The following is a 27,934-nucleotide window of genomic DNA, read 5'->3' on the forward strand; positions in this document are numbered from 1 at the left end:
GAAAAATAAATGAGTTTGGGCAAGGCATGTAATACGAAGTGAAGATAATCAATGAATCATTAAGGATAACGGACTGGATTCCAAGAGAAGGCAAGCGTAGCAGAGGTCGGCAGAACGTTAGGTGGGCGGATGAGATTAAGAAGTTTGCTAGGATACAGTGGCCGCAGCTCGCACAGGACAGGGTTAATTGGAAAGATGGTAGAGGCCTTTGCCCCACACTGGGTGTAGCCAGCCTGATGATGATGATGATCACTCAATTTTCTGGTGCACTGCCATGACCTTCATTAACTTGATCATTGCTAAGAAAAGAACTGATTAGTCTCTATTGGAGCCTTTTAAGAACTGAATATTTTCCAAACAAGATTCAATGATTCAACCCAAACCACCTGTGTGACTGAACATCAGCACTGAGACGTGGTTGCATAGTGGACTTGAAGATTGTTCTGAGCCTCACACCTCAACGCCACAAAAGCATTTAAACACTGCACATTGCTGAAAGTCTCCGATATATTTATTAAATGCATGCTGTACATGTAAAGAAATAGGAACGTAAGGCACAGATCACAAACACAAGTCAATTCATCTTAAAAGGCCAAGCTTTTCGGCTGCCAGCAGCCGCATCTGAGCCTTCTGTGGCTTCCCAATTGGAGTCTTGGGAACTTTGGCATCATAGATAAAGTAGCGGGGAATCTTGAAGTGACTGAGCTGCAAAAACAAAAAAAAATTTAAGCAGCATAGTCACATGCATGCTGTAGCTACCATCACAAAAGCTGCATGTCAGTGAAATAAGACAATGTCCTGAAAATCATGTTACACTGTTATTATGGCACAGATTTAGTGCAAGTGCAACTTAAAATTCCCTAATACTGCACACAATTTAAGTGCACTTACAGGCAGTGCACTTCAGCACAAAAATTTCATGATTTCGATATGTCTAAACCCTTTCACCTTTATTCTCCAAGAAAGCAAAGCTACAAAAACAAAAGAGGGGAACTGAACTAATGGCACTGCAACTTTAGTTAGAAACGCGGTTCCAATCAGCCTAGGTACATTTCAGCACGAATGCTTTGTGCTTACAAATCAAGTAGCTCTTCCCAACATTGAAAGCTCGCTCCCCAGTGTGTCTTCAATTGGGTACCTAGGTCAGCTTGCATGCAGCGTAACCCCTTCAGGTGAAAATTATTGTCCAAAGGAGGCAAAGTGGTAAAATTTTGAGATTTTATCTCACAGAAGAAATTTCCATCCTCCCAGACGCTTAATAATGCAGTTTCCGTCAAAACCTTATTTCTCCCCTTGGTGCCTTCATACTGGTTTCAAGGGTCGCAGTCATACTTATTCTGACTCATTTCTGTTATAAGAACTAGTCATGTTAACAAATCAGTATGTCTTAAACGTTTTTAAACACTCACCCTTGCAAAATGAACAAAAAAAATGCAGCACACTAATTGCACGTGTACCAGAAGTACTGCAAAGCACAGAAGCGTCAGTCTTACAACCAATTTTTTGTGTTCATTTCTCATGCCTGCATTGAAATGGATCTGCGAATGGTTTTGCAAATTTCAGCATTTTGCTATAATAACGTTCCTACGATCTGATACAATGCAAGAACAAAGTGGCACATGCCCCTCAAAGAAAACCCTCTGGCCAATGGCGTCGACCGATTCCCATGCCGCTGTGGTTAATCCCTTCGGACCTGCTAGCCTGACATCACAGGATGAAACGGGGTTAACCAGCACTCAATCGGATGAACCATGACGTCATGAAAATCGGTCAAGGCCATTGGCTGGTGGGCTTCTTTTTTAGAGGCGTCTGCCACGGCGACCGCGTTTTCGATAGAGGCGAAATGCAAATGGCGCCCATGTGCTGTGCGATGTCAGTGCACCTTAAAGATCCCCAGGTGGTCGAAATTATTCCGGAGACCTCCACTACGGCCCCTCTTTCTTCTTTCACTGCCTCCGTTATCCCTTCCCTGACAGGCCATTTGGGTGTCCATCATATCGGGATTTCGCAGAACTTAGGATGCACAAATATACATGCAGTGCCTAAAGGGGATAACAAGATTGGTCCCTGTTGATGGAGAAGTGGGGCAAATAAATTTTAATGGAACGTTACCATGCTGATAAATCCCTATATCATGATATATGAACATGCTACAGTTTCATTTTTAATAACTGTAGAACCCAATGCTAGCTCCATTTTCTGGGATAGCACTCGTGTTGTGTCTTCTCTCCTACTTTGGTCCTCGTTTTTGGCGCTAACTTCATCATGAATAAGATTCAATTCGCCCAACTTTCAACCTTACTACATCTGGGATAACTCGCAGTCAACTTGAACACTTAACTTAAAGGTGCACTGAAGAGGATTCTGAACTTGTCTTTTTGCCGCGGGAACTCGATCTACACGTTCCTAGCATTCTTAGAAACTGCGACTTATTGCCCTGTATGGCCGATTTCCCTAATTAAATCGAATTAACGTCCGGCTCCCGCCCTTTTTTTTTAATTCTGCCTCGTACGATGGGCGGAGTCGACCAACGCGTGAAGTTCCTTTCAGCCAGCTCCATGGAGGCTTTGATTTCGCTTTATTTTGTTTTTTAGGTTTTCATGAATAAATAGTTTCATTCGCAGATAATATAGCCGCAAAATAAGCCCGCAGAAATAAAAATACGCGCGGACTATTTGCTACTACGGAATACTAAGTATTACTCCGCCGATGGCAGAGCGGCAAGCCGCCACGGGACTGGGTGAAAGGCACTCCACGCGTTGGTCGACTCCGCCCACCGTACGAGGCAGAATTCAAAAAAAAGGGCGGGAGCCGGCCGTTAATTCGATTTAATTTGGGAAATCGGCCATACAGGGCAATAAGTCGCAGTTTCTAAGAATGCTAGGAACGTGTAGATCGAGTTCCCGCGGCAAAAAGACAAGTTCAGATTCCTCTTCAGTGCACCTTTAATCAAAGTGCAGCCACAATATCCCCTCTGGACGTACCTTGCCTTCGCAGTGCTTCCTCAGCTCTTCATCGCTGACCTTCGCATCAGCCCTGAGCACAATCCAGGCACAGACTTCTTCACCTAGCCGCTCATCTGGCACACCAATGACCTGACCAGCAGAGAGGAAACAAAACAAAACAATCAGTCATTTTTCTCTTCCTTTTACTAATGGACAAAAACCAGAGTGTCGAAGTAATCACTTAAAACTTCCAACTTAACCGCCTGCTTGGAATGTATGCCCTGTGAGTTGTGCCAAGTATACGTGTTAGATGAGTAGATGACTTGCAGTACAGATAAAGGCGAAATTCTGCTGACTTTGTTTCTCCCTGTACTTTACTGCAATGAAACCAGTGATAAGCAGATAGTATAGGGCAAACTGTGCTCATTGTGCAGTGTGCCCTCTGAAAATTTTGCAGAACTTGAGGCCCAAGTACACCTGGTATACTTCGAGTTTTATAAAAACAGGAGGCTGCACTGAGTAGAATGCAATTTTAAATCTTAAACTTGATTACACATCCCAGTGCACAGGATCATCAGTAGTTGATCAATTTAAGCCTGTGATTCTTTTCGTGGTGAGCACTATGCTTATGTTTACTTTCTTCAATCGACATTAGTGCTTTGATCATTGCTAGGGACAGCAGAGAAATATATTCGTATTTTTCACCAACAAAAGTGCAATAAAACAAGAGCTATTTTAGGAAACAAATTCTGTTATTTTTTCATAAAACTTGATACTTCCAGCCTCTTAGAGGACTACCTAGCTACACCTCTCCTGAAAGCTTCATTCTGGAAGCATTATTAGGCAAACAGATGCCATGACAATATCTCTGCTAATTCTGAACAAAACTACCTAAAATGTGCCCATGGATCGGCAACTGCTAGTATAATTATTTTCAGAAAGTAGCGGCTGCTCTGAGTGGACTAGATCCTCAGGCCACTCATTTACTTGCCCCAACTGTTTTTTTACACCTATGAACAGTGCTGCGCATTATGATGGTACATTAAATGATGATGATGCATGTATGCATGTATAGTTTACATTACCAACTTACGAGAACTTAAACACCTGTTACAGCAGGTTATACCAGATCAGAAGTCAAATTGTGGTAGAGTGCCTGCTTTAGCCCCCGTAATGCCATTGTGAATGTAGGCAAGCTACCCGTCATGAGTGTACCGCATGTGCACAGTGGCTCCAAGGCCATATTAGGCTCCCTACTAGACCCAGCTACCCAATCTGCTATAACTCCCGCGAGTAACTCCCGCGAGTCATTTGTTCAGTCACTTTTTTTTTTCACAACGATTTCGTTAATATGCTGCCCACTCCAAAATCATGTTCTGTGTGGAACAGATACTCACCAATGGAGCTAACAAGAGACCCCTCTTTGTGGTTTGGAGAGAGTTAGTCAAGGCGTTATGTTGGAGGAAGCTCGCTTACATGGCACTCCTGGACTGCCGGGTGAGTATGGAGCAGCTCCTCCACTTCAGTGGGGTACACCTTCTCACCCCCACGGTTCACCACGTCCTTGAGACGGCTCACTATGGTCACGTAGCCGTCTGCATCCATCACTCCCACATCACTGCAGGGTCCATAAAACGAGGGATAAGAGAAAACAGCACAACAATTGTTTGAACAAGAGGCACATGGACAAAAATACAGTAATGCTGCAAGGCCACTACGGTGGCTGATTGGCTATTGCGCTCGGCTGCTGACCCACCCGAAAGATGTCGATTCAATCCCGGCTGCGGCAGTCGAATTTCGATGGAGGAGAAATTCTAGAGGCCCATGTACTGTGCGATGTCAGCACGTATTAAAAGAACCCCTCCTGGTCAAAATTTCTGGAGCCCTTCACTATGGCGTCCCTCATAGTCCTCATAGCCTGAGTTGCTTTGAGATGTTAAACCTCCATAGACCATACACAGTAATGCTACCACTACTTAGCACGTGCTCAGGGGTTTGCTAATTCCAGCAGTAGCAAATAATTTGTGGCTGAAGATAGGCACACAGAATGAAATGCTTTTGCTTCAAAACAGTTCAGACACGTAGTCCAACTGGCTACAGCAGCAAGCTAACTGATGCTGAGTTGTGACAAGCATCAGTCAAGCATGCCACAGGCCATGTCAAGGGGGCAATTCAAGGAATGTCCCACGAGTTTCGTGTCAACCAATGCTCAATCAAGTAAATACAAACTCGAGATACATCCAACTCAGATGCCTGTTGTAGCTGAAGTGGCTGGCAGCAGCATGGCACATAGCACAGTCTAGCACAGCTCTTCTCTAGCAAGAATATAAGAGAGGGCCTCTGTAAAACTGCGAAGTAGTCTCCATCTTTGTGAACAGATTGCACTTCAAACTAAGCTCATCAGGTAACCTACAGAACGGATGCCATATCGGGTGGTCATCCAGGTCGATATTACCCAGTTATACATATGTTCACATGAAAGTGAGCATTTTGACACTGCTCGCAGTATGTGCATGAAATTTTTCTCAGATCCTTTTTGATTCCACTGCCTTCTTCTCTGTTCTGCTCAAAATGATCACATAGATAGAAAGCATAACAGGCTTTATAAGAAAGACCAGGAACAACCATTTGTTCCAGAGCAACATTAATTCTTAAATTGCATACTGAAGTAGTTTTGAGTCACAAACATACTGGGGTCCCTCAAGATCAATTGGGCTGAAAAGCTCAAGGGAGTAGGCAGAAGTATTACAGCAACAAAAAGTGCAATGAACTAAGATGGCATACTCAGCTACGTTTATGCATAATAAAAAATTGCTAGAAATACCACACCAGTCTGTTCCAGTAGCTCACCCACACACACTGTGGTAATGCAATGTAGCCCTGTTTTTTTTTTTCTTTAATCCTTGTGAAAGAAACTGTTCATTCAGAGAGTGGGCGTTAATCAGTTCATACATCAGATTTACATCAGTTTGGACGTTTCCATCTTGCCTTGTCATCCAGCCAAAAAAAATTAAGGGTGCTCCATTAAAGAGTAAGAACTTTGTGAGTTCTATGTACATGTTTATGTGGACCCCAAAGGATCGACATTAGAGAAGCAACAATAGATTATATTCCACAGCATAATTACCCTGTCTTGTAAAACCCGTCAGGTGTCATGGCCTCTCGGGTCTTCTGCTCGTTATTGTAGTAGCCCAGAAAGACGTTGGGACCACGACCCCAGACTTCACCGGGCGAATTCACTGGCACCTCACTGCCTGTGGCAGGGTCGACAATCTTCACCTGTACAAAAACACAAAGTTTTCTTGAAGTAGTCATTCAGTGTGTTTTCAACCTCAACCGTCTTTAGTGGTTGCTTTATTTCCCTTTTTGAAGAACTAAGAATTTTTACCTTCCTCCAAAAGAATTACAGTTTATCACGATTCTGGAGAGGGTGCACGGCAATGTGATGTGAAATAAATTTTGTTTGCTGAAATAGGCTGCATATTCGTAGTTTTCCAGACTGGCATCTGCATAGCTTTGTTAGCAACGAAACTACTAAGAGGAGCAACTGAGAGCAAACTACACAGCATTAGGTTATAAGCATGTCTTTTATTGCACAGCTCTTAATGCCTTCCTAACTGCACTAAGAAAAGAGCTGCCCACTAAAACGTGATGGTTTGGATTCATTCATCCTAGCGATGCTCATAACATGACAGTACACATGTACAGTACAGCCTTTGTCAAAAGTAAAGAGACCAAGGGGTTTGCTTCTAAGCAGTCTAGTGGGGCTCCAGTAGCATCCATGGAAGTCCTAACTGCTGAGAGGCAAGGACAAGTGTTCACCTCCCCTTCACTGGTTTCAAACGCTGCAGATGCACATAATACGCCACATAACATAGTTCAGAAGCATATTCCTCAAGCTCTATACTTCTGACAAAAGCTGTACAATAACCTACAACAAGGGTCACAAGATGGCCAAATGTTTTGTATCCCTGCAACCACTGTTACCCCTCATCAATAGACCTCTCCCGGCCTATCTTATCAGCGCATGCGCTTTTGGTCCAATGAGCAAAACATGCGCTGTATCGAGGAGGCTCTCACCAGAGAAGGAAAGCTGCGAGGCATCTCAAATCGGGGAACAAAGGCAGTGGGGGAGCACTCAACATCAGCGAAACCGGTTCAGAACCAAAAGTGTACGGCTTTGCCCATCGGGCCATATCTTTTTGACGTCACACTGTTTACACCAGGGAGAGGTCTATAAGCTACGTCCACTGTAGAACAAAGACCCCTACGGTGATCTCTAATTATCCATAGCCTGCATAAGCTGCAACCACCCTTTCCCAGCACATTTCTTAACCTCATTTCTTTAATGTCAATTCTTAATTTTTTAACATGATTGCCACTTCTTCACACCACAAGAAGGTGAAAAATGATGATGGTCATCATCATGAATTTTAACCCCCAGCAGACTTGGACGAGCCGGGCTTGTCATAGGCCACTGTCATTTCTGGCTCCTGACGAGTCCAGCTTGTCATGTGTTTTCTGGCACTCTGTGCCCTCTTTAAGGCAAGTAAGGCTCATCTAAAGCATTTTTTTGGTTTGGCGACAGATAGCAGCACGGGTACTAAATGACCATTCTGGTACTATTTTCAAAAAAAAAGAAAATGTGTTCATTACGGGTGTTATTAAATGCACAAGGTCAGCTTGGCCAAAGAGCATCACTGCTCAAGATGTTTTTTGTCTACACAAGGTGGAGTCGAAGTCCCACTTTCTCAAGCATTTCACCCAAGAGAACTTGAGCACAACGTCAGGGTAAAAGAAACCTTGCATATTCATTGGTAAACCAATCAATACCCATTGGCACTGGGGATTAAACTCCGCACCTCCTGCGTATGCAGCCACCGCTGTGATAAGAGGGTGAGGCCTGAAGTTCACTGTTCGCCGCACCCTAGAACCTGCGATAGTGCGTGGCTGAAAATCAAGAGGACTGACAGCCTCCTCACCTCCAGGTGTGAAAACATTTCCTATACCTTGTGCTTGGCGCATGGTGGCCTTAGCTGCCTATGTGCCATTAAACTCAATACAACACAACACACCTCCAGGTGTGGCAGTGGTCGCCCAACAGTGTTCAGCTGCTTGTCAATGGGGTCATCGGTGCTGGTGACCATCGCCGCTGTGGTCAGCTCCGTGGTGCCATAACCCACCTGTTAACAAAGCACAAAATGAAAACGTCAGAATCAAAACGGAGCATCAGACTGCAGCTCGAAAGACTGCAGGGGCATTCAACCCCCTGTCTCTTCACAACAGTTGGAGGTTGGATGCGAAAGGGCCAGCATGACCTGGCATATTCGACAGATTCTGACACACTTCTATGTGCAGAAAAGCTGAACTCACAGCAAAAGTGTGCATTAGACTCAGGCTTAGTACTGAAACAGCGTGAGTGCCATAACTTTGAAGACTTTGCTGCAGTTGGTAAAGCATCATTCAAGCAGAGAGGTGATAAATTACTAGAATGACAGGGACAACATTAGTTTGCAGAAGGAATACAGCGTACATGAACAAGAACTCTGTCTCTGTCTCGCTCCTTCACAAATTAATGCCGTCTCCATCAATTCTAGTAATTTGAGAGCACACTATATTCGTGACACCACATCAATGTTCTCTGACATCAATTATTATACAGATACAATACATCTTATTGCATAGCCTCTCATTGATAACATAAACCAAAGACTCAGGAAATGTGACCACAGGGTCACTACTGACATTTCTGCCATATGCCCATTGAAAAGCTGTCCATCCCGTTTATCCAACAAGTTGGTCCCACTTCGAGCTATTGATCAAGTCGCTCTCACCCTACCATAAGCTTGCCGTCCCGGTTAGCTCAATTGGTAGCGCGACTGCTCCGGTGAAGCGGTGGTCCCGGGTTCGAACCCCGGACCAGGACGAATTTTTCTTTAACTACGAAGTTTCTGAGAAAGCTGTTTAGCTTTCCTTTGTAGCCATATGGCTGCGCTTGGGTGGATTCCATTGAGTAATTACTCCCTTATCCAACAAGTCAGCCAGCATAAGCAATTTCATTAATTCCCACAGAAAGTGCTGCTTCAAACATCATTTGGCTTGGAAAAACATGGCTGGTGTATGAACACTGATACAAACACGTGCTTGCTCACCCTCATGCCAATGTTGAGTTTCTCCCTCACCAGGTTACGAATCGCAGGGGTAACGACATTTCCACCAGATTCTCCTGCAATGGCTCAGGTTCATGAACACGTATGCATGCAGAAAAAGGTGCAAAGCACAAGTCAGAAGTAAAAAATCTCAAAGCATTTAGCTTTGACAGGTGTGAAGAAACCTGCTGTTGCTGCCATGGCTCTATCCTGGCAGTTTGAATAAGGAACCAGAGAAATTCGCGTGAATTCTGGAATCTAACTTGTGAACAACATTACGTTAAAAATACAACCAGTAGGAGAGGTACAAGGTAGTATAATAGGCCGAGTTTGTGCTGCCAGTTGACATAAACTAGCTGAATCTCTGCCTATTAGATGCTTCATTAAAACTACAAGATATAGTACACCTATGCTAATAAACTTGCTAAGTTAGTTAGCAGCTTAATATGTTACTGCATCAAAATTAAAGTCGTGTAAACCTATCACTGTTGGTTTTATGCCAATCGAGAGAAAAAAAAGACACAGAAAATTACTGCTGCGCTTTCAGACAGCAAGCTTTTCTTATGAGTTGCATGAAACAATACAAAAGAGGCTTTATTATATTTATTTGAAATACTGCGGACCATGCATGGTCTTAGCAGGAGGGGCACATTCAGACATTTTGCAATACAAGAAATGACAAGCATATGCAGAGAGAAAAAAAAAAAAAATAAGTCAGACAATCAATCAGAATTGAATATATATAGACAGGCATCACAACACAAAAAAAACAAAACTCATGAAATAAAGAGATGACGTTAAAACTCTGCTACAAAATTGCTGGACAGAAAAATATGAGAAGGTAATGCATTCCATTCGGATACAGTTGTAGGGAAGTAACTATTTTTAAATGTGTTTGTGCGGGCGAAAATTGGTGCCATTGAGTGTTCCTGCGTATGTCTGGTTCTTCTCGTACAATGAGCTTTGACGCAATTAGGCAACTTCATTTTTATTTTTCCTTGCAGGCAGTGATGAAGCAAGATGAGGCGACTAACCTTCCTTCTGGATTCTAGGGTGTGAATGTTGTGTTGTTTCATAAGCGTACTAGATGGTGAATCATGTCTTCTATATTTACCAAATATAAATCGCACAGCTTTTCTTTGCACATGCTCGAGTTGCATGATATCTTTTTTATTATGGGGGTCCCATACAACCGCCGCATACTCAAGTTTAGCTCTTACGCAGTTGTTATAGGCAAGACGCTTAGTACTGACAGGAGCATTCCCAAGTTTTCGCTTAAGAAACCACAGTTTGCTAAGTGCAGCAGCAGAAGTTTCTGATGTGTGTTTTGACCAAGTTAATTTATTTGTAAACGTAACCCCTAAGTATCTATATGAGTCCACCTCTAAGATATTATTGTTGTTAAGCTGATATGTAAAGGAACACGGGTATATTTTCCTTGTTACTCTTAAAAGTACCGTTTTATCAGTGTTTAACTGCATACCCCAATTTGTACACCAGTGGGAAATAGCTTCTAAAGTATCCTGTAATATTTCTTGATCCTTTGTGCATGTAATTTCTTTAAACACAGCACAGTCGTTGACAAATAATCGGGCAGAAACCTGCGCAGGAATAACATCTAACAGGTCATTGATGAAAACTAAAAAAAAGGAGCGAACCCAAGACACTTCCCTGAGGCACACCAGAAGTAACACCTAACATCTGAGAAGAACAGTTCCTAATGGTGACGTATTGTTTCCTATCACTAAGGTAGGCCTTGATCCAGTGGACAATATTTTGAGGAATACCAATACATTCCAGTTTAAACAATAGTTTTGCATGTGAAACCAGGTCAAAAGCTCTAGAGAAGTCTAGGAACAACACATCGAGTTGACCGTTCCCGTCTAACACACATCCCAGTTCATGCACAGTCGATAGCAGTTGTGTGACAGTTGATAGCCCTTTTCGAAAGCCACCATGTTGGAATTCAGATAATACCTTGTTTCCTTCTAAGTGTTGCCGAATATATGATGCTACAATGTGTTCCAGCATTTTACAGCACGTACTTGTGATCGAGATTGGTCGATAATTCGCGACAGATAACGGTTCACCTTTTTTGTAAACTGGGACAACACGTGCCGTGCGCCATAGTGCTGGTATTTTACCTGAATCTAGCGATAACTGGAAAAGGTTAGTCAGAAATGCCGATATCTGTTCTGTGTAACGCTTTAGAAAATCATTTGGTATTTCATCCGGTCCTGCTGATTTCATGAAAAGGTCTGCATCCAAGCAAAACATAGCACTCGATTGTCTTGTTCCGACTTTGCTCACCGTGTTGAAGTGAAGAAGTGTCGTACTGCTTCCTCAGCGGAGAATTGATAATGTCCAGAAACATGGTTGGAGAACCACAAAGCTCAGTGCACCTGAAAGATGCAACACAATATTATCACACTGCCCGTAGAGAAGATTTCAAGAGACAAAAGTTAGAAAGGGCCAATACCTAAAAAAAAAATGAAAAGACAGCAAGAAATTATGTGTCGAATAACTGGATAACATTGATACAAGCAAAAACTGCACATGAGAAAACTTGCTACTACTGACAGTTCATATGGCCATATGAACATGTAGTAGGTACCACTTGATTAACAACTGTTACAGAAGAAACACACTTTCCTGGCATGCTTCAGATTTCAATGACAAATTATTGTTCCAAAGATGGTATCTAGATGTGGAACCTCTTTACACGCACTGTATCTAAGAATTTATTGAAAATGCCAATCAATAATTTTTGTGCAATTTTCAGAAATATGTTGAAACTACAAAAGTTCACTAGAAAGCCAATCTTTTGAATAAAAACAAAAATTGCAGCTACAAAAGAAGGCAAAGTAAAGAGAAGTGTAATATTCTCTCCCAACTTCCACCCTGCACACAAAAACCTCAGAAAAATCTTGATAATATGTGCACCAGTATTCAGCTTGCTACATATTTGTTTTCTGCATGGTCCTCTTGCTTGCCAAGTAGACTGCCTTTGGGAGCTGTGGTAATAATTACATTTATGACTAGCTTCAAGTGTACTCCTCTTTCTCTATTGCTTTGTCTACGCACGAACTTGTCACAACGTGCAACAACCTTGGGCAACCAAGCCAGTAGCAACGGCAGTTTTGTTGGATAATTAAACTTTATGCTGTTAGCGCCACAAGGCCGTGTCAAAGGCTACAACGATCAATGTAATTGGTATACCTTCCATCATTTCAATTATTCAGGTTGTTTAGGAATGTCTCCTCTTTATCTTTTACTGCCTCTGGATTCTCCTCCGTTAAACCTGGTTTTTTAACCAAGTGGTCAACTGAGAAGACAAGTAATTTATCAGATGTGCCAACCAACAAATTGTGGTTTGTGGTTTTGTGGGGTTTAACGTCCCAAAGCGACTAAGGCTATGAGAGACGCCGTAGTGGAGGGCTCCGGAAATTTCGACCACCTGGGGTTCTTTAACGTGCACTGACATCGCACAGTACACGGGCCTCTAGGATTTCTCCTCCAAAGAAATTCTAGCCGCCGCGGCCGGGATCGAACCCGCGTCTTTTGGGTCAGCAGCCGAGCACCATAGCCACTGAGCCACCGCGGCGGCGCCCAACCAACAAATTGGATGAATGGTAAACCTGCCAGCTTGTAAGCTACCCGATGGGCACTGAACCTCCCTTCGACATCCTGCAGACATCCTCAATATCCGCAGGACATCCAAGGGAGTTTCAATATCCATTGGGTAGGTTTCTCTCAACTCTGTCAAACAGATGAACATCCGCTCACTGACCAACCTGTGCTCCTGGATGGCCCTGAGGACAGCAGCAGCATCATAGGCAGGCGCTGGCACCACAGCCTTGGCGCCCAGCACGAGTGACCGCGCCAGCACCACGCTCAAGCCGTACACGTGGAAGAAAGGCAGAGGGTTGCACATCACTGTCTCCTGCACCGGCAACGGCCCCCATAGAACAGACAAAATCGATCCTATCAACTGATATTGATCACAGTGATCAATGCTCATAATAAGACTGTACTCTGAAACACACAGATAAGACTGTGTCACAATGCAACAATCTAGGTGAAACGTAGCTAGCTCTCAGGCTTCCGAGAATAAAAGACAACTTGCATGCATTAGTATACAGCAATACTGCCAGTGTTACAGACGACTGCAGGAAAAAGTAGCAGTTACAAGAAGAGAGGGAAGTTTTCCACTCAAGTTCACTTTAAGATTGGAGTCATACTTCGGGTTCTGTTCAATGGCACTCTTGCAAAGTGCTTTGTCAGTAATGAAGCGATATCTGATATTTCATGACACTCGCTACCTTTCTAGTTGCTGAGATAAAGGAGTGCCTGATCACTGCCCATAAATTTGCACATTGTGTCATTACTGTTATGTCCGTGTAAAAAGGTAACTGATGACTGTGCCACAAATTTCTGACTCAGAACTACAGCATGTAATTTGACGTTTCGATTGGTCCAGAAGTCACAAACATAGTTTTCGTGTGTGTGCAAATTTATGCTCAAAAACACCATCCCTGAAAACTCACACCGAAACAAGGCCAAACCTTGTGTATTACGCCAAAGCTAACTACGAATAATGCAGACGAGGGAGTGGAGAAAAATCGTTGTCAACAGACAGCCACTAGTTCTGTGAGTTCCACTCGATAAGTACATCATAAATCAGGATAGAATATACTATGAAAATAAATGGCATTTGTGTATAGAGAGACGCTGGTGCATGGTAATTCTAATTGTACACTTATAAAGTTTAGTCAGCCTTTTTGAAAGCAAATATGGCAGTTTCATTTTCTCCAGCTAATTCTTCTCTGAGGTAAACTGGCTGCGATATGTTAACTAGCACGAATAAATAAGCGGACAGAGGCAGAGAAACAGACGGGACTAGTGTGTGTCCGTCTGTTTCTCTGCCTCTGTCCACTGTTTAATTCGTGCTAGTTACCATCAACTAACCCAACTTGTTTATTCTCTGAGGTGCGACATTTAAAAAATTTTTCACGGCATCTCACAACTCCATCGAGCTGTTCTGCCTGACCCAGTGGTAACAAAACCAAACCAAACTACCGACAGACCTGGGTCAGCTTTGCCCTCTGGTCGTAGGTGAGCACATTGTTGACAAAGTTGGCGTGGCTCAACACAGCAGCTTTGGGTGCACCTGTCGTACCCTGCAAAGGTCAGGGCAAAAGGGCCAGAAAGTAGCAGAGGCAGCGCAGTTCTTCACAATCACCATAGCAAAATGAGAATGCGAGGAAGTGGAAGTTGAATCCAAAATAAAAAGCTCCTCTTTTTAGAACACAGCAAATTAGTGATCCTCTACAGCCCTGCGAACTGCCAGTTTATCATAAATTTCTGATTACAAACATTCACAGCTTTTCAGTCTGGGCATGCCTGCTGTATTGAACACAACTTTCCAGTGGCAAACTTGTGTGTTTGTTTCTATAAAACTATACTTCCCACGAAACACAAAAAGCGCTAATAGACGTCTAAAAAAAGTCTCGGAAAAAAAAGATTGACATCTAGAAGAAGTTTCACCTAAGCAGTTTTTTAGACTTAGACGTTTATTAGCCCTCTATTAGCTCTGCTAACGCTACGCTTGTATACGGCTAGAAAACTTCTGAGGTAGAACTTTTCTAGAATTTTTTTAGACGTTCCTTTTTTTTCCGGAATGGGTGCCTGTATTATTTTACGCATTTCAAGACTGATTTTAGTGCTGCCTTTAAACCCTCTAAAGCTTTAAAAATGTTATAGTTCATTTTTCTGGTATACACCACTCAAAAATGAACTCAAAACTGATTTTCAATGACCCGAACAATGAGCCCACATTAAAAGGGATGTATGGCTGTAGTAATGAGCCATAAATGCATATGCTAGCACACTTTTCAGTCACTGCGTAACTCTTTATTGAATCCAGTGCATATACAACCACACAAAAAAGAAAAGGATCAGGAAATTAATGTTAGAAGCCACGGAGGAGGTAGCTTCACTGGTTTGGCTGACGTTGCAACGGTAAGCACTTGGATGGCGGGAAAGTGTCGAGCAGCAACCAATTGTTAAATCAAAAAATCATTCGGCCCCGGGCATGTTCACAACGGATGCGTTGATGAGCAAGTTGCTGTGATTTGGATGGCACTGAAGAGCTCGCTAGGTGTTCCAAAAATCGCTTTTCTTGCAAGGAGGATGCCAACTAGACGGTAACAAGGGGAAGTCAGAACCAGCTCGGTTCAGCAGCCTGCAGAAGTGAAAAATATAAGAGTAACCAAAAGCACAGCCAGTCAGGTGCATGTAGAATGGCCAATGAGGAGTCGGAAGCAAATAAGACCAGGAAATGGCAAGGAGTGACAGCACAGGCAATAAAATAAGCTAATTAAAAACATAGATGCATATGATGTCACTGCAAGCGGCATTTCAGCAGAGTGCTACGGCTCACCATAAACTCAAGAAGTCAATCACTGTGGAGGCCTTTAACACAAGCAAAATCCAAACAGCGTGCATGGACACTGAAAGCCAAGCAGTCAATAGCAAGTGCACTGCCTTACTGTGATGCACACTGTACTCATAGAACCTCCTAAGCTGCATCTTGCAAACAGGCTTTCTCTTACCTGCAAGATGTGGCTGAATCAAAAGTGGTTGATGTTTGACATCTTGCACCGTCACATGAAAACATAGCAGAGATGCTGCTGTCCTGGTAATGCCTGCATCACTTCAGTATACACCAGAGATGTGTTAAATCTTGGACCTTAACTTGACAGCCACACAGGGCACATCTGAAAGATAAGACAAATAAAAGTGCGTGTGTGTAAGGTTTCTAACACTGCATTGCCAAAGAAGCCCTTTCTAATCTGTACGATGAAACTCAAACAGTGGGCAAGAGATTGCTTACACCACTGCAAGAGATTACTTACACCACTGCACAAGAAGCATTAGTCCAGATTCCCACCTCAGAACTGAAACAATCTCCAGGCCAAGTCGTCTGAACAACCAAGTACAAGGTGCTGCTATTCATTTGCGTGAAACTAGACCAGGTCCTTGCTCCTCCGGCCAACAGTTGGAGTTCTAAAGGACAAACAAATAATGGGGCTTGTGGAATGAACATTAGCAAAGAGCCTAGACCTATACAAGAAATCATGAAGTTAAAGAAAAGGAAGGAGTTGCAAAGCGTGCTTACCAAAACTTGAGAAGTTGAGCAGGCAAGGAGGTCCTCTGAAAACCACTGTTGAACAGCCTGTACCCAAAACGAAATGTACACAGTGAAGTAGGGACAACGCCAGCTGTGCACGGTGCAATGGTTTTCCAAGAAATAAAAGCTGCCATGCCTGCAAAGAGCCGTAGTACTTTACTGCACTGTCGAACAGCCTGCACACATACAGAGCAGCACCACTGAGTAAACTACCTTTGTGCCGGGGCTCTCAATCGCAATGAAATAAAAGCTTGACGCAGTTAAGATAACCAAAGCCTTTTTAACGCGAGTTTCACTGACGGCAATCACTGCAAGGAGAATTGGAGCACACAGGTGGCCAGATGAGAGTCCTTGGCAAGAGTACCGTTCACCTTGTCATCGCCTTGGTAAAGAAAGCAACTCGCATGCGATAGCAGCCTAGCTGTATCCACTTAACAAAAGCTCAAATACGTGCAAATGCCCTGTTTTAATACATTCAACGCTGCACTTTGGTATGTAAAACACTGGCTGATACTGTTTTGTGATTTGTAAACCAAAGGTTCAATCAGGCGCGTTAGTGGCTTAGCCGGCAAAGCCGACACTTTCACCACAGAAGAGAAATGGAAGGTTACTCACTTTTTGCTGAAAACGAGGCTCACATCTCAGTGCAACACTGGTAGTAAACGATACCGCAGAAAAAGGGGAAAATGCAAACTGCAGCGGCGTGAAGTGCCAACAAGCGCGGAAAAAAGTGCGCAGCGAAACGTACTACAACGTGCGCAGCATCCGCTTCGCGCGCGTAGCTATCGCTAGCCTCTGCAACGCCAAATGACCAAATGAAGTACTAAATTTCTAAACGTAAAAATAAACAAATCATCAAAGAACCAAAAAACAAATTGAATCTAATACTTTCATGTAAAACTAAGCACTTGCAGCTTCCACTAAGATTTTTTTCTGCTTTAAACGGCTAAAACCATTTTGGCAAACTATCCTGCATCGCCACCGTGCGGAGCGACACCAAGCAGCAAGCTGCGGCGTGACTCAAGAAAGATTGCCTCCAAGATACGCCGCCACGAAAAGATAGCGCGCGGGTGATCTGCGCGATAAACCGCGCGAGCAGGCTCAGCGAGCTCGGCGAAGGCGGCAGGAAGACGGCGAAGGCAGCGTGCGCTGCGCCTGTCAATCCGCATGCTTCCGCCAGCTAGCCGAGGCGTAACAGAGGCGTTCGCAACATGAAGCAAATTTTTTCACTCGCGTCGGCTTTCAGGGCAATTATATGTTACCTAAATCCAGCCTTACGAGTGGCGGGTTAGCTGCACTCGATGTGGAACGTGATTCGGGCTCCGCAGGAGAAAACGCGCTTTCTGTGTTCGAATACAAAGAGCGCGGTCTTTGCACCGGCGCGCCTGCTCTTCGAAACGTCAAGCAGGATGGCCATCTAATTTATGTGCCGTGATTTACAGCATGTTTAATCCACGGTGGCAACTCTGCTGATTACTGGCGCATCTCCTTGACGTGGTCTCAAGTTCCACGTTTTAGAAACAAGTCTAGAAAACATCTGACTACAGATGTTTCACAGAAGTTTCACAGCAAACGTCTGACTGCAGATGTTTAAGAGACGCCGCAGAGGAAACTTCTTCTTGCCGACATCTATGAGACGTTTGAACACAGCGCAAGACGTTTATAGTCATTTGAAGCTGTTCCGAGACGTTCGTAAGACGTTTTGTGTTTCGTGGGTTGGCACCACTTTTTTATGAGCATATGCCATATTTCTTACAGGGACCTTTTTTTTGTCCCTGCTGTCAGAAAATATGATGTTTCCAGTCTTAAACGCTAGCTCTTTCAATTTTACAATACCTAGTTTCACAATGCCTGCTTCACAGTAACCTCATTACCACTTATTGCACTTTTTCTGCTATTCGCCGTGGCTCGACATCATTTATTTCACCCATTTAAGTGTACATATTAAAAGCCATAGCCATTGATGCATAGGGTAGCATTAAAACCATCTACACACCACCAAATAATCTCACATATATATGCCTGACTGAAACACCGAATACTGGCTGCAAACATTCACAGCAACATTCTGGCAAAGAATCACTCCACAAATTTCTTAGTTCTCAATGTTACACTGTCGCTGTTAGCACCAACCGAAAGGCATGCGTCCAGGGCAGGCACTCACGGAGGTGAACACTATAGTGAATGGATCGCCCGCAGTCACGGTTTCCTGTGCTGCCTGCAGGTCGGCTTCTCCGCCCCGCATGAGTTCTTGCAGGGAAACGCAGCCACTGCGGCATTGGGGCACACGATAAGCAGTTACTCCATGTCCAAACTAATTAAATTACTCCATTCCCTCATCCCAAAAATACACCCTCACTTCAAGCCTTCAAATTAAACTTTTAAGAATATGTATATAGCAAATGCAGCTGTCAGAAGGTATAAAACATTAAAAACTTTGAAACTAGCACATACTTGAAGTGCGAACAGTCGTATACCTCAACATGTGAATAAGCAACAAACTTACTGCATAGGGCCCAATGGGGATAGCTGACTCCTTTAAAATTTGCAACCCCCAGAAGTGCCAAGATACTAACTGACACAACCAGAGTAGTCATACTTTAATTACAAAAAGAATTCACATTCAAGTGAGCCTTGAACATATTCCTCAAACCACGTAATGCAAGTTAAAAGATATGAAAGTGAATGAGTGTGCACTTTGCAGGACACATAACCTTAACTTTTCTTGTCATGACTATCATGACAAGAACTTGCTGGAACGATGTCCAGCACATGACTGCATGCACAAAGAAGGTATTATTAATGAATTTGCTCACAAAATACAGAAATCATGCACTCACGGCATTTGTTGGTCACTGTCAATGATGACTGTCCTGAGAGATGGGTATCTGAAACAAGAATCATTGAAAGCAAAAAAGAAACATGGAGCCATCTGCCGGGCACGCACTTCCCTGCTTTATAAAGTGGCTGTATCTTAGAGTCTTCAATGTGCTGAAATAATGTGTGAAAATGTTTGCTAAGAACACAGGCCTTTGCTTTTGTTTTGAGCAACATTACTAACCCTGCATTCAGTCATGGTGAAACCTCAGCTTTTATTCACATGCATTCTTTCACTTGAAAATACTACGAAATACAAATGTGATATTCAAGTAACTTTATCAGATTTTTCTTTTCTTTTTCTCTTTTTCTTGCAAGAAATGCACGTTTCTTCGCAAAGGAAATGTCTGCTGCCGCACATCAGTTCAAGGGATATTGCGAATTGCATTAAGGAAGGCCCACAGATATTTACCTCCAAGTTTCAAAAATTAATGCACAATGCATAAAATTACGCGTCTCAGCCATCAATTTTTAACTGAAAAGGCCATTCTTAATTAAGCACTACAGTCACAGTGGCAATAGAAGAACATTAAATGCATAAGGCTCAGGTGGTGGATGCAATATCAGGTCAGTATCTTCACAGCAGCACTACCCCTTTAGAATATTCAACATAGAAATTTTAACTTCCAATACAAAGTTCGATTTGGTTTGGTTTATTGGGGTTTAACGTCCCAAAGCGACTGAGGCTATGAGAGACGCCGTAGTGAAGGGCTCCAGAAATTTCGACCACCTGGGGTTCTTTAACGTGCACTGACATCGCACAGCACACGGGCCTCTAGAATTTCGCCTTCAAGAAATTCAGCCACAGCGGCCGGGATCGAACCCGCGTCTTTCGGGCCAGCAGCCGAGCACCGTAACCACTGAGCCACCGCGGCGGGGCAATACAAAGTTCAGTTATACTGAAATGTACATTATATTTAATTCACTTTTGCTTCTCTGTTGGTTTGACGATGTACATGTTTCTACTTGAAGGCAAAACATGATGCAAAGGGGGCACAAATGCAGAAAACTTGATGCTAACTTTTTTTTTCCAGCTTCAGCTTGCAATACCGAACCAACACATTAGCAGTCTTGCTTTTCCATTAAAGTTCAACTGTCTAAAAAGCCCATGTTAAACCTCTCTCGACATTTGCCTCAGAATGTTTCGTGCCAGTCCAATGCTTTGCCAGGTCGAAACAAAAAAAAATTGTGTATCAAATCATTCCCGAAAAATAGGTAAGTAAGAAAAAATCAATGCCAGGTGGAGTCCACCCTTGAGTGAAAACAACAACAAAAGAATCCTCACTTTTTGGAACTTAACTTTCCTGGCTGGCAGTCTCTGAGTTCAGGAATGAGGGAACAGAGCATTTCATAGTAGTTGAAACTCTTGAATGGTCGCGGAATGTAAATGCCTTTGAAGTCCACCTGCCAAAAAGCAAACTGCTCAGAAGGTGGCGGAGAGGGTAGGTGAAGGTTCAGAATCACTCATTCTATCATGCAATAACAATACATATAACATAACATTGATTAGGGTCATGCTGGGCTTTATCTCACAAGCTGAGAAGCATACTATGATCGATCTTACAAAACAGTTTTCCTCATATGTGGGTCACACAAACATCCTTAGTAGACCAGCAAGTGATTTTTGAAAATTAACCCTTTCAGACCAGCGTTACGTCCTACTATCGAGAAAATTCTAAAAATTTATGTGTGCATATCTGGAACCCCGTTTTAAAAAAAAATACCAAGAATGGTTCAAAAACTAAGAATTCATACCTGCCGCACACTTCTACACTCACAGAACCACAGCATTATTTTTTTTAAAAACGCACACATATTTATGCCCAATTAACTTTTTTTATCACCCGAAGCTGTTTGTGCAACGAAAACACAGCTACAGAGTCCTTTAAAAAAAAATTTCATTGTGCAAGAGGAGAAGAAAGTTGCAGCACTAGACACCATTTCCAAGGCACCGTAGAACTTCAAGATTTCCATCTCTCTTCTTTGTTCTTGAAAAGCAATCTTTTTTTCTAGATAAAAATGGCCCTACCATTCTGCCTAGCAGGCATTTCAAATGTAACCGGCACCATCAACTTCATAAGAACAGCTCTGGAAGCTTGAAAAGTCACATGCGTAATTGTAGACGCAGTGCCACAAAGGGCTAAACTAAATGCCAGCCAGTGCTTGCTTTTCATTCTTGATAGTTTTTCGAATAAATTAAATAATGAATCCTTTCTTTACATGCTAGCTCAGTACATATGCCCAAGGCATATGTACTGCAAGGACTGGCTCATGCTCACCCATGAATTTTGTTTCACGTAAGGGCTCCTCATGCGAGGCAAAGTGAATTGTTGCAATGTTCCAGTGTGTTTATTGAACTAAGGTTTTGTTTTTTCATCTATCTAATTGATAGATGAAGTTGATCTATGCAATGGGGACAAATTGTAAACCAATCTATACTAGTACTAATCAGATTCCAATTAGTTCCACATACTTTTTAGAAGTTCTTATTTCACTGAGAATCCTCTACATCTAAAATAAAATTAGAATTAAGACTATAAAGCAAGCTTTTCCATGCTTCTCTCTTCAGCACGACCAACAGACCTCAGCATCAAGACACCATGCTTGTACACTGCACACTTTGGAAGTGAAAACTTGTAGGTTTACATCACGAACCTACATAAACAATGTACACACAATCACCATCTGTCACAGATGCAGCAAACATAAAACACAAACATAAAACTAGGAGGCAGCTTCCCACATAAATGTCATTTTACTTTTATTCCGCACATTCGACACAGTCTTCCACATTCCCCACTGGTAAATCAACAAAGTGAAGCTGCCCAGTTCATGGCATACAAGTGCTCTTTTCTCTGACAGCTGTGCAGAGATCGAAACAGTTGCAACATTTCCTCATCACTCAAGTGAGCAGCTGCCACTAGTCATTCCACGACAACTGCTGTACATTCACAGCTTGTACTTGGCTTCTGTCTATTTAACAGCGCTGCCCGCACTGTGCGTATTTGTACGAGCTACTTCATAAAAAAGGTTGAGCACTCGTAGCTCAAACAGTTCAGTTACAGTTCCGTGTGCATGCTTTATCTGATGGGGCAGCAGCAGCTACTGGCAGCGAGTAATAAGAGGTAATAAATGACAGATGATAAATACATAAATTAATTAGTTATAGGTAATAAAAGGCACTGGTGAATAAGCATGCTGTCACAAGACTGAAAACTAGTGACAGCAACGTAATAGAGGAAACAAGATGACATTGAGCGTCTCTACACTGTACTAATTCAGTCCATGACTCTTGCTTACGATTATTAGCTTGGGATATGTAATCTGCAATTTAAAACTGCTGCCACAGTGTAATTAGGGTAAAATCAGAGGTCAACAGTGTCATTATTGATGCTAAGCCATGCTTGATGCACAGTAGCATTAATCTTGTTTATTCAGTGCAAACCAAACCTTTCCAGGCATCGACGACTCGAAGACTGACATACACTGAGTGTGTGTCAAAGAGTTCACTCATCCCAAATAGAAGTTTCATTCGGAGTAACAGTCTATACTAAGCATAGACAATAAATCTTTAGTGACAGTTTAAGCACATCACAAAACCAGTCATTCACTTTGAATGCAAGTTTGGTTCAAGAACAAACACTATACAAGTAGTCATATGTGCTGTACTCACAGCTGAAAGGCACTTATCAAATTCAGGTGGTGTCAAGCCGAAGTGAGTACTTGCCTGCAAGGGAAGGCAAAAACAAACTGGTGAAAAACAATTGCACCAGTAAACAGTCGTTTTTCCAAGTGTACTTTTTGAGATTTAGTATAACACACACTAAGTTGAGTAAACACAACTAAAATGTTAATTGCTGAAAGAAGAAACACATGAAAGGTGAATTTGACCACCTCTCAAAAAAAACAGAATTTCATGGAATGCAAGCTCTTGAGAGAAGTCCCGTTCTTTTAGGAAATTGTATGCTCATGCAAATAGTCATAAAAATAAGCCTTCTATTTTTTTCCTTTCTTTTCTGGGATATTACCTGAAAGCAATGTAGTGGGCTGCCATAACTATACGTTCAAAGCTTGTTGTGGTATGGTGTGCGGGGCTTAACGTCCCAAAGAGGCACATGGGCTACGACTATGAGAGACGCAGCAGTGGAGAGCCCCACATTATTTTCAACCACCTGAGGATGTACAAAACTTCGTACCTTGGCACCAATCAAGATAAACCAATCTAAAAAACATTAAAGACACACACACAAGTGCCCAGCCACACAGAATTCGATCCACAAGAAGTCCTAGATGCACAAGAACTTGGTTTCAACAAAGAAGAAACTTTAATCTAGGGCCAACACCTTAATAAGGAAACAGATCTTTGCTGCATGGTAATGAAATGGGGCATCATTCACATGAGCCCCACACCTTGTTGCCATGGAAGTGAAAGCACAGAAGCCAGGCCAGGGATATGATTAAGTCAGAACCAGATTAGGGTAAGGCTTGACCCGTTTTTAATTTTTCCTTACACAAAGTGCCCCGCTCAGTTCTAGGGTGTACCCTGTGAAGGCCTAAAGCTATGCTATTTACATTCACAAGGCACATACCGAGAGAACCCCAGTTTTGGCAGCAGCACCGGCCATGAGTATCCAGTTGAACGTGCTCGGAGACCAGATCATCAGGGGGTCACCCTTGCTGAAACCAGCGCACAGTAGGCCTCGAGACAACTGGTCCACCTGCGGTTAGAAATTGGCAGCCAAATGCGCTCTTGCACAATCACCCAAGAAATATTTACCCTTACCATGCAAATTTCATAGCTAGTTGCGTGCAATAGTGAGGAAAACTGTCCACAGCATGGGACCAATAAATAGGTCACATATGACTGATTTAACAACCATCGTTACATTTATATTAACCCACAAGTGAACTCTCAAACACATCCTCTTGTCCTAGCCTGACAGTGAAGCTCGTGCCACATTATGTGACCGCCCCTTGAACTTTTTGTCTTCTGTGCCTTTTCAAATGCACCCAGCAGAAGCTCACAAGAGAAGAAAGTAAACTAGAACATTTTTATTTTTATTTTTCTGCTCCATATAGAGTGAACAATCATAAGGTGTTAAAACTACTAAGATGCTTGCTCAATATTACTTTGTCAGCAATAATTCTTTTTGAATTAGCCAATCATGCTCTTAGCATAGCAAGCATATGCAGGAAAATGTAGAAGCAATCCTAGCATTCTCAACAACTGTCAGCCAATCGTACATACAGTATCGCATCTCTCTTTCTGATTTCCTTTTTTTTGATTACACATGGTGAGCATGCTCACCTCTTCTCTTGAAAAAACAAAAAGAAAAAGACAGCCAACAGGTACGTCCTATTTTCAGTACACACATATTAACTGCCAACTATCTCAACTCAAGAAGAGACCCAAACGATAGCGACAGAATGAAAGGAACACAAGTATGTGCAAATACATGATCGGCACAAAGCTTTTTGATGCCACATACTATTGTGTTATGCAAATGTATTATGCATTATGTGCCGAGATCAAGTGAAAGAGTTCATAAGGATGAGTGTCACACAGCTCTTTGTTGCCACAGACTTCTCCTCTGTGGCACACATGCACTGTGTGCCGACATCAATGAAAAAGTGAAACAGTTAATAAGGAAGGCTGCCTGCCTGGTTCTTGTAGTCGGCATAGCTGCACAGTTTCTCCTCCTGGACAAAGGCCCAGCCGTGACGGTCTCCCCACTTTTGGGCAGCCACATCGATGCATGTGCCCAGAGTATCTTCGGACAGCGGCTTGGTGCATGGTTCAAGCCAGAAGCTGGACTGCAGCTTCTTGTGGGCAGCAGGCTGACTGCGTATTTATGAAAAGAAACACTCAATTCTGTTCCCTATTTTACATGACTCGCATTAATATTAGATGTGTTTATCACCCTCATGAAGGCATGATAGTTGTGAATCAGCTAGCTTGCCTGAACCAGAGGTTCAATATGACTTTTAATCTTGTGCTTTTGAAAATATCAGCTTTTTTGATCAAATGCAGCTAAACCCTTCTTCAGGCCTCATGGGCACCACTAAGTATCCTGTGAGCATGCATGGATGTTTTGATGTATGCAATGCGTGTAAAAATTTACTGACCCTAACAGCAGAACGTAGCAGACATGCATGCACAATTATTACCTAATGGCGAGCATTCCATCAATTAGAAATGCTTAAGTATTTAATATAACCTTTCAAGACGTTCTGGCCATTAAGGGCAATGCTACTTCAGTAACTTTGATTAAGGATGCCAAAAGTACTTCACTATATATGACTGTAAAGCAAATTGTGTGGCCTCAACCCTTTTGACCTTGGCTCCATGTAAACGAGAAACAGAGAGAGAGAGAGAAATGAAGAGTTCAGGACATGACTGTAACGTGTGCATATGATGGCAGGTGCACAGTGATAAAATCGCAAGTGAGCAACTAAATGACCTGTGCAGTAAAAACAGAGAAAGTAGCGTTAAATTTTTGTGTCCACATTGCATTACCTGAATATATACGTTACAGAAAACCAGCCAAGTGCACATGAGTAGACACAATACAAAAGGTGTGCACACAAAAATCCTTCTCCACCATTTAGGCCAGTCATCAAAGAAATGTACTATGCTCTGCAGGGTCTCAATTAACGCAGCTCTTCTTATGAAACTCATCTAAAATTGATATGTTTATGGGGGGTTCATATGTAGTAACTTTTCCTTTGAGCTAAACAAACCAACAAGAGGCTGGTGTACTTTACAAAAAGGGATACTGCGCTTTCCACGTAGTACACAGCTTACAGTCGCATGCTAACAGACGTGCTCGAATGCGCCAAACACTGCAGCCACTACTTCTCGTACGGCAGTGAGTTTTTTTATGCATATGTTTATCACTGCAATGCTGCTGCATTCCCTAATTCCCATAATGCAAACTAAAAGCATCCTTTGGGACACAATTTAGCTCTCTTATTGTTTCCTTTCGTTCGATATCGGCATCTGCAGACATTTCCATGGAGTTACAATCAGTTGTAATTAATGAAGCAGTTAAACTTCAGTCACTGCCCAGACAATTCAACTGTTCACCTGAAATTTTCTCTTCAACTCTTCACAGGAATCATAGTTAGTTCACCATCCGCCAGTTTTTCAGCCAGAAAATATTGCACAACTGTTGTTGTAATGCTAAAAATCTCTGCCTCTCCCGTAAACGAGAGTAGAGTAAGCATGAAATGTTTACGGGCCTAATGTCATCTCGGTGGACACCCGAACCGCACCGTACAGGAAGGGAGGAACGCCACCACCCGTTCAGCGCGATGCCTTGCCATTTGAACGAAAGGTTTTTTGAGGAAAGGAAATGGCGCAGTAATTCTCTGCCATCTCGGTGGACACCCGAACCGCACCGTAAAGGAAGGGAGGAACGCCACCACCCGTTCGGCGCGATGCCTTGCCCTTTGAACGCAGCGCTTCTCCCCCGGATCACGTATGACAACGAAGTGTAACGTGGCATTTATGTGCTTTTTGCACGCCTTATTAGAAATCGGAAATTATAATTCCGTGCATTATCAAACCCACAGCTGCACTGATATCTTGATAAACATTGAGAAGGCACTGGCAGCAGTTATTTTTTGTCTCGTTTGGAGACCAACCGGTGCTTGCATGCCGGTCGCGTAGGAGGGCTTAGAGAGTCTCGTGAAATCTCGTTAAGTCTCGTACGGTGCCCGGATGTTCTCGTTTCAGAGCCCGGATGAGTGGATTTCAGTGCCCGGATGAGTGGATTTCAGTGCCCGGATGAGTGGATTTCAGTGCCCGGATGAGTGGATTTCAGTGCCCGGATGACGGGAATTCCCGGATGAGTGGATTTCAGTGCCCGGATGATGGCTCTAGATCTCGGCGTGACGTCACCACACTGCCGACAACGGGGGCTAAAAGCATTTCATGCTTAAAAATGGATCTCACGTTGAGTGCACGTTTTACTTTCTAATTAATTTCCTCTGCGCAAGTCTGGCGCTGACAACTTCTGTCAAAACTACAAATTGCCACAGCTACACAGGAGCTCCTCCCTCTATTCTACGACTCGCTTCGTAAAGTTTCGGAGTGCTCCAACTGGTTCCAATTAACTGGTTCCGGTTAACACCACTTCGAATGCTAGTTGGATATTTTAATCTGGGCGAGGTCTGTTGCTGTTCTATCAGAAACAGAATAGTTAATTCCTACATATATGCATGCTTGCCAAACTGCGACACTGCATGCTTTGTGTAGCGGCGGCTTAGGCTGCTGCGCTTCCCTCCATCCTTTCGCTTTCTCTCTGATTACGTAACCGCTGCGCCCCGCCCGGAATAAAGGCACAGCGATAGGCGAAAAACGACTTATCTGCATACATCGTGACACAAAGCGAAGGAAGGGATAAACCTGCAGCGGATCAAACCGCTGTCATGCGATTACCTGCTCAGCAATCGGCAGTGTCCGGCGACAATCCGGGCGCGGAGCGCAAGGCATCGAGCTGCCGCAAGTTGTACGACCATAGCGGCGACCGCACTATACACAGCACAACGCCGAAACAACTGTCCGACTTGTAGTTCTTTGCCGACCACTCGCTCCGTCGCCACTGTCCACAAGCGAGTCAGAGTGTTGCACGCGGCTGTGAAAGACCGCGCCACCGATACAGCAGCTCATATGATTTGCTTTTTTTGTCAACGCGCGGGCGAGAGGCGTGGCGCGACGGCGCGACGACGCGTTTGTCACGTGCGCGCGCTGCAGAGCCGGCTGGCTG

At 43.2% G+C, this 27,934-nt stretch overlaps 1 protein-coding gene and 1 long non-coding RNA gene across 4 annotated transcripts; both read right to left on the reverse strand.

The window, feature by feature from the left end:
- Positions 1 to 493: 493 nt before the first annotated feature.
- LOC149331971 (medium-chain acyl-CoA ligase ACSF2, mitochondrial-like) lies at positions 494 to 27,899 on the reverse strand. The gene is made up of 16 exons (XM_089556959.1): positions 27,607 to 27,899; positions 24,825 to 25,005; positions 23,753 to 23,881; positions 22,837 to 22,890; positions 20,449 to 20,567; positions 19,127 to 19,174; positions 18,451 to 18,556; positions 14,182 to 14,274; positions 12,889 to 13,037; positions 11,405 to 11,496; positions 9,098 to 9,171; positions 8,021 to 8,128; positions 6,073 to 6,224; positions 4,422 to 4,563; positions 2,985 to 3,095; positions 494 to 705 (listed from the first exon to the last, which is right to left on the reverse strand). Exons 1-16 carry the CDS (start codon positions 27,684 to 27,686, stop codon positions 580 to 582), a joined length of 1,764 nt encoding a protein of 587 aa, XP_089413085.1. The 5' UTR covers positions 27,687 to 27,899; the 3' UTR covers positions 494 to 579.
- On the reverse strand, positions 14,977 to 17,248 carry LOC149331972 (uncharacterized). Of its 3 annotated transcripts, none has more exons than XR_016285126.1 (4): positions 16,275 to 16,892; positions 16,012 to 16,162; positions 15,709 to 15,873; positions 14,977 to 15,338 (listed from the first exon to the last, which is right to left on the reverse strand). It is a non-coding gene; the product is annotated as an uncharacterized LOC149331972 (long non-coding RNA). The 3 variants fall into 3 exon arrangements; XR_016285128.1 differs by lacking the exon at positions 14,977 to 15,338 and adding an exon at positions 16,902 to 17,248 and having other exon boundaries at positions 15,366 to 15,873; positions 16,275 to 16,462; XR_016285127.1 differs by lacking the exon at positions 14,977 to 15,338 and adding an exon at positions 16,902 to 17,241 and having other exon boundaries at positions 15,366 to 15,873; positions 16,275 to 16,422.
- Positions 27,900 to 27,934: the final 35 nt, after the last annotated feature.

The sequence above is a fragment of the Amblyomma mixtum genome, chromosome 8 (genome assembly GCF_055824585.1).
Source record: "Amblyomma mixtum isolate Tamu chromosome 8, ASM5582458v1, whole genome shotgun sequence".
NCBI classification, from domain to species: Eukaryota; Metazoa; Arthropoda; class Arachnida; order Ixodida; family Ixodidae; genus Amblyomma; species Amblyomma mixtum.